The following is a 9,579-nucleotide window of genomic DNA, read 5'->3' as shown; positions in this document are numbered from 1 at the left end:
GATGCAAGCTTCATATTCTGCTGTGTTGTTTGTACAGAAAAAATGAAGTCGCGCCGTGGCAGGGTAATGTTGCCCAGTAGGTGATACCAGAATTGTCCCAATCCCTACGCCTTTGATGTTGACAACCCCATCAAAGTATAGTTTCCAAATTTGACTGTCATCTTGGACTACTTCTTCAACTAAATTAACCTCTTCATCTGGGAAATATGTGTTCAAAGACTCATACTCATCATCAACCGGGTTTTCTGTCAGATGATCAACCAAAGCTTGTGCCTTCATGGCAGTGCGAGTGACATAAACAATATCAAACTCTATGAGCAAGATTTGCCATTTTGCTAATTTGCCAGTTGGCATCGGCTTCTGAAATATGTACTTCAGGGGATCCATTCGGGATATGAGGTAAGTTGTATAGGCCAAAAGATAATGCCTAAGCTTCTGGGCGACCCAGGTTAAAGCGCAACATGTTCTTTCCAAAAGAGTGTATTTGGCCTCATAAGTGGTGAACTTTTTGCTCAAATAATATATTGCTTGTTCTCTTTTTCCTGTGACATGATGTTGACCCAGAACACAACCAAAGGAACTATCCATTACTGACAGATATAAAAATAGGGGCCTACCAGGTTTCGGCGGGACCAAAACAGGGGGATTTGACAAATATTCCTTGATCTTATCAAAAGCTTCTTGGCACTCATCTGTCCACTTGATAGCGGCATTCTTTTTCAACAACTTAAAAATAGGCTCACATGTGGTTGTAAGCTGCGCGATGAACCTGCTGATGTAATTCAACCTCCCGAGTAAACTCATGACTTCTGTTTTGTTCTTCGGCGGAGGCAGCTCTCGAATGGTCTTTATCTTGGAGGGATCTAACTCAATGCCTCTTCGACTAACTATAAAACCCAAAAGCTTCCCAGAAGGAAATCCAAATGCACATTTGGTTGGATTGAGTTTGAGATTGTACCTTCGTAGCCTTTCAAAGAACTTTTTCAAGTCTTGCACATGGTCAGCTTGTGTTCTCGACTTAATGATCACATCATCAACATACACTTCAATCTTTTTGTGCATCATGTCATGGAACATGGTAGTCATGGCTCTCATGTAAGTTGCCCCTGCATTCTTCAAACCTAATGGCATGACCCTATAACAATAAGTTCCCCATGGAGTTGTGAAGGCGGTCTTTTTTGCATCTTCTTCATCCATCAGAATTTGGTGATATCCGGCATAACAATCCACAAAAGATTGGATCTCATGTTTAGCACAATTATCAACAAGGATATGAATGTTGGGTAAGGGAAAGTTGTCCTTTGGACTTGCTTTGTTTAAATCCCTATAGTTAACACAAACTCTGATTTTTCCATCCTTCTTTGGCACTGGCACAACATTTGCTAACCATGTAGTGTATCGGACGACCCTGATCACATTTGCACTTATTTGCTTCGTGATTTCTTCTTTAATCTTATCACTCATGTCTGTCTTAAACTTCCTTTGTTTTTGCTGGATTGGTGGAAAATTAGGATATGTGGGAAGCTTATGGACCACTAAATCGGCACTCAAACCCGGCATGTCATCATACGACCAAGCAAATACATCTCTGTACTCAAACAAAACTTGAGTTATGGCATCTCTCGTCTTTTGTTCAGTATGAATGCTTATTTTTGTTTCTCTAGTTTCTTCAGGACTTCCCAAGTTAATTGCTTCAGTTTCATTTAAGTTAGGCTTAGGCTTATTCTCAAATTGATCCAATTCCCTTTTTATTTCTCTAAAAGCCTCATCTTCGTCATACTCAACTTCTTGATTCATTATTTCGAGATTAAACAGCTTTTTAAGATCTGGGCATGAATTCCGCGTGCATGTCATGTATTTAAAGCCAGCATTATCGAAACTGAAAATGATAAGAAATTAACAAAAATTAGGAAAATAAAAAGATAGAATTTTACTACGAAAATGGAACTTCATTTCATTGAATTTGAAAGGATAGAAGGGTTAACATCACAGCAAAGCAATTAAACTAAAATATCTGGATTACAACCCTTAAAATAATCCAAATACAGAAAAAAAAAAAAACAAAACAGGCTACCCAGACTCCTTCCTGATGGGAAGAGGAGTTGCTTCCCAGTTGCTGAGTAAAGTATCTGGACCAATCAGTTGAACACTTGCACGGCTAGGGCCCTCCCCAACTTGAACCATATTGATCTCATAGAACATCTCCTTGAGACCCTGGCAAACTCCGTCAATGTCATCCTGAGTAGAAGGAATTTGGACTTCTTCAAATTGTGGCTTGACAAAAGGGTAGGCAATGTGAGGGATTGGTTTGGACAGATTCCAACCATTCTTTTTGCGGGCCTTGGCTCTGTCTATGTCAGCTGAAGTTGGTTTAAAGCCCAAGCCAAAGGTATTTTTCTTCGAAAATGGAGCAATGGGGTTCACAATTCCTTGTAGAGAGGATCCCAATCCTTTTCCTGGTTCATAGCCGTTCCTCAACATCAGCGAAGCTACCATCATAGATGTGGCTGAAAGACGAGGATGCAGAATTGGTTTTCCTTCTTCCACTTGGTCCACCTCAATCACCTCAAATGCTTGATATATGATAGATTCACATCCTTCCTTGGCCTCGATATATGGAATGGACTGGTCTTTATAGACGGATGAGTCGTCCTCCCCATGAACAATAATTTCTTGCCCGTCACACTCGAATTTGACCATTTGATGTAGGGTGGATGGTACAGCTCTGGCCATATGGATCCACGGCCTTCCCAAAAGAAAATTATAGGAAGTTTCCATATCTAACACTTGAAAGACAATGTTAAAATCAACCGGACCGATTGTCATGGTGAGTTCGATTTCCCCAATAGTGTCTCTTTTTGAACCATCAAAAGCTCTGATGCTAACATTACTGGTTCGAATTCTGTTATTGTCGATGTTCAGCTGTTGTAGAGTAGAAAGAGGACACACATCTACACTTGAGCCTCCGTCAATCATGACTCCTTTTACGTAGTGCCCTTCACATTTGACCATAAGATGCAAAGCTCTATTGTGGCCAGCCCCTTCCTCAGGCAAATCATCATCGCTGAAAGTAATTCTATTTACTTCAAAGAATCTTTCAGCCATTTTTTCTAGGTGATTCACCGTTGTCTTTTCTGAGACATATGCCTCGTTCAAAGTTTTGATCAACACACGACGATGCTCTTCTGAATGCAAAAGCAGAGATAACAAAGATATCTGAGCAGGAGTTTTCCTTAGTTGGTCAATGATTGAGTAGTCTTGCAATTTCATCTTCTTAAGGAATTCCTCCGCTTCTTTTTCTGCAACGGGTTCTTTCACTGGCAAATGACTTTCCCTGGCTTGCTTAGCTTTTCTCAATTCCTCTGGTGAATAACACCTTCCAGAGCGGGTCAAGCCCCCTATTTCACCTGTTTCTTCAACTATCTCTTTTCCTTTGTATGTCATGACAGTCTTGTTATAATTCCAGGGAATAGCTTTTGTGTTTGTCACTAGGAGTTGGGCAACAGGTCGGATCACGACTGGCTCTGTTATATTCCTCAAACCATTATTCGGAATGATCTTTTGAATGCCTCCGGGGATGTAAAGTTTTGGCCCACCCAATTGAACCTCAACCTTTTTTGTGCTTCCAGGAACATAGAGAATCGTTTTTTCAGAACATGCCAAGTTCAAACTAGAACTCGCACCTTTCACCATCAACGGTGTTAATTGCGGCGGGCTCACTATCACTTTTGGTTCTGGCCCTATGGTTCTAACAACCATCTCTGTCTTGCCAGACTGCTTATAATACCGATCATCACGAATCATCCCAATAAAATGTGTATTATCATGAGTTGGGAGCGGATTGTTTGTGATATTAGGAGTATCCTCATTGTTTGTTACCACAATTGCCTTTGCTTCAATCAAATTTTCAATGGCTTTCTTTAATGTCCAACAGTTTTCAGTACTATGCCCTTGGGTGTTAGAGTGATACTCACATCTTGCATTTGAGTCAAAACCTTTTGAATTTGGATTCACATAATGCGGCATAATAGGTTCAATCAACTTCAACTGCATCAACTTTCGAAATAGGCTTGTATACGATTCTCCAATTGGGGTGAACTCTTTCTTTGGCTCCTGTTCTCTCACATATTCTTGTCAGGGACGAGGATTATATGGTGCCTGAAAATTCGGTCGGAGTTGACGGGAGCCTTGTGGAATCAGTGCCTGCCATTGTTGGTGATTGGGAGGCCTAACATAAGCCTGAGCATTAAACACTGTGTATTGTTGCAGGGGAACTGAGTATCGGGGACCTTGAGGCGGATAATAATGTTGAAGAGAATTGGATAGTCCTTGTTGGAATTGCACGTAAGAAGGAGCTATTCCTCTTTGAACTCCCCCGAACCCAGATGCCATCATGGATCCTTCCTCCTTCTTTTTCCGATTTCCGAAATTGCCTGACCCGCTTTGAATTGCTTGTGTGGTTGCCTTAAGGGCTGCCTGACTCATAATTTTTCCTGACTTCATGCCATTCTCAACTATTTCACCAATCTTAATCGCCTCAGCAAAAGGTTTACCGATGGTGGCCAACATGTAATGGAGGTAATCTGGATCCTGAGCTTGGAGAAAATAGTCAATCATTTCTGCCTCTTTCATTGGTGGTTTGACCCTAGTAGCCTGCTCTCTCCATTTGATTGCATATTCTCTGAAGCTTTCTGTTGGTTTCTTCTTTATGTTGACGAGAGAAGAGCGGTCTGGCACCATATCAATATTGTACTGAAACTGTTGGACAAAATCTTGAGCCATGTCATTCCAAACATGCCAGTGAGAGATGTCTTGATCTATGAACCACTCTGAAGCAATTCCTGTCAAACTTTCCCCAAAATAAGCCATGAGCAATTCTTCTTTGCCTCCCGCTCCCCTTAGTTGGTTACAATACCTCTTCAAATGGGCAACGGGATCACCATGCCCATCATACTTGTCAAACTTGGGGGTCTTGAAGCCGGGTGGCAAATGAACATGGGGAAACATGCATAGATCGTTAAAGGAAACACTCTTGTGGCCCCCCAAACCCTGTATGTTTCTCATGGTCTGTTCCAAGCTCTTCATTTTTCTGGTCATTTCCTCTTGTTCCATATTCTTTTCGGGCTTTTCGATCTCAATTGGGAACACGTTATGAGGAGTGTGCTTGTATGAATCTGGAACCTTTAAAGTCAGTTCTGGAGAGTAATGTTGGGCATCATGAGCATCCAGTTGTGGATCATTATTGGACTTTTGAGCAAGAGCCGGTTGAGGGACAGTGAAAGTATGGACAATGGGTATAGTAGGTGGGTCATTTCTGAGGGGTGCGATTGGAGGACGTGGAATGGAGGTACTGGGGATAGTAGGAAGGTTAAAGCTCGGACTGAATCCAGGTTGGTACAATGGGTTACTTGTTATGGAGATAGGCACTTGAGTGGCAATTGACACATTATGAAGATTGTCCGAAGGCCCTATGGGTAGTGAGGGCGGTGCTTGTCCATTCACCCAGGCTTGGTACATCTCTGCCAATTGTTGCTTCAACACTCTTACTTCTTCAACCAGTCCTGAACCTTGTTCAACCAATTGTCCATGGACATCATCATTATCTGACTCATTCTCACTGTTGTTTGCCATTCTACTTTTTCCTTTTGATCTCGTGTTGTAAGGGTGAGTCGCCAGTTTAAACCACAAACCAACCACCTCTGTTTCACTTTATCTTATAAAATGACAAACAACAAACGTGTTAGAGTTAGGCATTTTGCAGATATTAATCACACATTATATGTTATGCACCTAATGCCATTTTCATTTCTAAAATGATCTTGGAAGGCTTTATGTTTCATCCCGGCTTATTGATTTATTGGTTTATTTTCATCTTGAATTTAGCGGTTTTTTTTTTTATAGATTAATTATGGTTATGATCGCATCCGATGAGAATTGCCTACGTATCATGACGCCGGATGAATCAGACCATTACGTAGTTTAGGGGAAAATAATAATAGTATTTTTTTTTTAACAAAATGAAATAATACAATAACAGAAAGGACATTACATTGAAAATGACTTACCAAACTCTGACAAGACTAAAAGACAGCGATTTTAAAGATTCAACAATGACTCAAACTAAAACATAACTACTACATAAAAAGTTCTAACAACTACGATTATAATTCAACTCCACAATCTTCTGGCTTTCAAACACTGGAACATCTACTCATGGTGGGGCTTGCCCTGGTTGACCCCCTAATGTACGGTACATCCTTTCTAACTCTGCTGCAAGATGACGGGCAAAAGTAGGTGCATGCTCCAAAAACTTCTCATAATCCATCCCTTGGCAGTTCACATAACTTTGAGCGGTATAAACAACCAAATTATGAACTTGCTCTTTGAAGTACTGGAAATTTTGGTCTCGATCTTGTAATGCAGCTGGCGAGTGGTGGCTATCTCCCTTATGTGGCCCTCACGATCTAAGGCTGACTCCAACTGAGCCCGAAGTCTAGCCTGCTCGAGTCTCACCTGAGCCATCTCCCTATCAAAATCTGCATACTGGTATTCTCTATTGTACCTTCTCATTTCTTCCAACTGTGCATGGAGCTGAGCTTCTGAACGTACCCAATGGGCCTTCTCACGCTCGAATTGAGCCCTCTTTTCTTCAAATTGTGTTACTTGGCGATCCTTACTTGATTCGGCCTTCTCATTTAGCTGTACGATCTTTTCATTGGCTTTGTCCAATGACTTTTCAGTCTTTGCCAAGAGGGAATCATAATCTTGCACTTTTTCCATCAGATTGGCAATGGTTCTCTGGTCTTTCCAACTTCTCACTGGCACTTCAGAGGCTTTCTTCATCTGTTGAAGTTGAGTACGAAGGGCTTTATTTTTGCGGATCAGACTCTTCTTTTCCCTTCGGCTTCTTGTTCTTGCAAGTCTTTCTCAAAATTGAGGTTTCTCAGCCTTTCTTCTAAGGCATGAATAGTTGTTTTGTATCCCTTTTCCCGTTCACCCCAAGCCAACCGTTCTTGGATTTTATCATCAAAGGCTTGAACATGCGGCCTTTTTGTGGGCCTTTTGGGCTCTGGCACATCATCCACGTGAGACCTCTTCCCAAACCATATAGCATAACCCGGATCTACCTCACCTCTCGCAGGATCTGGCACCTGAGTATCATATTTCAAGTAGCGACAACCATTCCAAATTTGCTGGATTAAAGCTTCGGGGAGTGGGGCTTCGGGGTGTAGCTCAATAACTTGCACACTCAAATCTTCATCCTTAGGTACTACTTGGTACCTTCCTAGCTGTCTTAGAACTCTGTGTGGTGCATACGGCTGGACACTTCTCAAACCCAACAACAGCAAATAACTTTTTAGGGCTGACATGTGTATCACCTCTCTTAGCGGGAGCCATCCCAAAGTCCACTCAATTTGACTTGCATTTAAAGATCTTAGGTGGGATATCCAGGCTTTCACCCCTTTTGGAGAGTTGTAATCTTTTACTCTTTCTTCGTAACTCTCAATGAAATTGTCCTTGCTCGGACCATAGCTCATGAACTTGGGGTGATGTCGGAGATGCTCAATCAACCACATTTGTAACAAAATATTGCACCCTTCGAAGAATTTTGCCCCGGACTTGCACAAGGTCAACGCCCGATAAATGTCTGATAGAATGATCGGAGCAAGAGTGTGATGTTCTTTGGTAGTGAGGACCTGTACAACCCTGGCTATGCGGGTATCAATTGTCCGCTCCTCGTTTGGGAAGACCATAATTCCCAGAAATGCCACTATGAAGGCGAAGCGACGATGAATCTGCCATGTGTCTTTGTTCTGCTTGTTGTTAAGGCCCTTTTCATGCATTTCAAACCCATTTGGCTGCCCGAACCTAGAGTACAAGAAGTAGAAAGAACAACACCCTTCGACTACGTTGGTCTTTCTAATTTGCTTACTGATGTTCAGAAGATCGAAGAATCGGTGTACAGAAAGAGCCCTTGGGAATATGAGCTCCTGGTTTCTCAAATCCCTGCCAAACCCGGAATATCCAGCTATCTCTTCCAAAGTGGGAGTTAGCTCAAAATCGGAGAAGCGAAAAACATTGTGAATAGGGTCCCAAAAAGTCACTAGTGCCTCAATCAAATCGTCCCGTGGTTTAATTTTCATAATATCTGTGAGGGCTCCCAGGTGCTTGGTGACCCATTTCTGACCATCTTCTCCTAAATCATACCACCACATCTGAAGCTGAAGTGGAGCCTCGTCTACAACTGTGAACGGTGTGTTCTGGACAGTGCTCATTTTGTACCTGTGGGTGGTTAAGGTTAGGGTTGACACTAGTCTCTAGAGACAGAACCAATGCACTCCTTTTGCAAACAATCTTTTGTAAATAACTCAATTTTAAGAAAAATCAACGAAAAAAGGGGGGCTATTTTTGCAATTGTGATCGAAGAAAAGGTGGCTATTTTTGCAACTATGGCCCCTTCTTACTTTCAAGGATAGCTTTAGGGTCGGGGAAGGGCATTATGGTAAAAGTGATTTCCAATTGACAGACACGTCCGTTCTTGCGAGAACAGCCCTTCAACAAGTTTGAAGATGTTCTAAGGCTATTCTAACAGGAACGATTTGGGATTAACCGAAGCTGGGTCTGCTTATTTGTTTTTTGATTAAAAAAAACACTAGACACATTTCTTCTTCTTCTTCTTCTTTTTTTTTTTTTTTTTTATAAAAATGGGGCCGAACCCTATGAAGGTTGCCTACGTATCTCACATCCGGTGAGAATCAGACCCGCGTAGTTCGTAAATATTTCAGGAATAGGATGACATTTTTTTTGAAAAATTCAGGCTTCTTTTTTTTTGGGGGGTAAATACTGAGATTTTCGAAAATCGGGTAAATTTTCTCCCTCATATTTTCTTCTTTCTGGTTTTTTCTCAATATTTTTATATTTTTATTTTAGAAACCGGTCAACATGCACAAACCAAATCAAACATAATGCACAAGTAGCACATAAGATGCATCAGGATGGTCTTGTAATTTCGGGTACACCTGTCCTAGACGGACCCAACCCCTGTGTTGAGTCCCCAAAGTCAAATGCACATGATGCAAACAAACGTTCCTACTAGGGATCCGGCATGAGGCTATGTTATTCTAGGTTTAAATCCTAAGGGGAGTGTTTTAGACCTGGCTTACCCAAGCGGACAGCTCGAGCCGAGGTGAGGGTAAACGTACCGGGAGCACGAAAGTCTACCCGGCCTAGTTAATGACCCAGCCTCGTTCTAATTGGTATGACTTCTAACAGAAAAGTGGGCCACGCGCACGTGTGCACCATAAATTCAGAAGACTCAGAAGGGAGGCGTAAGAAGACAATTTAATACAGTTCAAATAGTATCAAAGCGGTAAATAAGCAACAATTAGCACATTAGGCCCACAAACACAATAATATCATACAATTAATAAAGCCAAGTATAAATCACATTACAAGCTCAAATTCTGAACCCTGAACCAAAATTTTGGGTTCTTTTCCCCAGCAGAGTCGCCAGAGCTGTCACACCTCTACTTTTCTCGTGGGATAAGAAAAAAAAGAGTTTTTCCAATTTAAGTGACA

The 9,579-nt window shown here is 41.6% G+C and overlaps 2 protein-coding genes across 2 annotated transcripts; both read right to left on the bottom strand.

Annotated features, from left to right (window-relative positions):
• Positions 1-2,070: 2,070 nt before the first annotated feature.
• LOC107827146 (uncharacterized) lies at positions 2,071-4,053 on the bottom strand. The gene is made up of 2 exons (XM_075242806.1): positions 2,722-4,053; positions 2,071-2,625 (listed from the first exon to the last, which is right to left on the bottom strand). Exons 1-2 carry the CDS (start codon positions 4,051-4,053, stop codon positions 2,071-2,073), a joined length of 1,887 nt encoding a protein of 628 aa, XP_075098907.1.
• Positions 4,054-6,881: 2,828 nt separating this feature from the next.
• LOC142176379 (uncharacterized) lies at positions 6,882-8,276 on the bottom strand. Its single transcript, XM_075243829.1, has one exon. It carries the CDS (start codon positions 8,274-8,276, stop codon positions 6,882-6,884), a length of 1,395 nt encoding a protein of 464 aa, XP_075099930.1.
• Positions 8,277-9,579: the final 1,303 nt, after the last annotated feature.

The sequence above is a fragment of the Nicotiana tabacum genome, chromosome 22 (assembly GCF_000715075.1).
Source record: "Nicotiana tabacum cultivar K326 chromosome 22, ASM71507v2, whole genome shotgun sequence".
Lineage (NCBI taxonomy): Eukaryota > Viridiplantae > Streptophyta > Magnoliopsida > Solanales > Solanaceae > Nicotiana > Nicotiana tabacum.
This window is presented reverse-complemented; position numbering and strand designations above follow the sequence as displayed.

Excerpts from the sequence above, each read along its gene's own strand:
- LOC107827146 (XM_075242806.1), bottom strand. The coding sequence starts at position 4,053 with ATGCAGTTGAAGTTGATTGAACCTATTATGCCGCATTATGTGAATCCA. Across the intron at positions 2,626-2,721 it reads GGATCCATATGGCCAGAGCT|TCCATTCCATATATCGAGGC; the intron begins GTACCATCCACC and ends TATAAAGACCAG.
- LOC142176379 (XM_075243829.1), bottom strand. The coding sequence starts at position 8,276 with ATGAGCACTGTCCAGAACACACCGTTCACAGTTGTAGACGAGGCTCCA.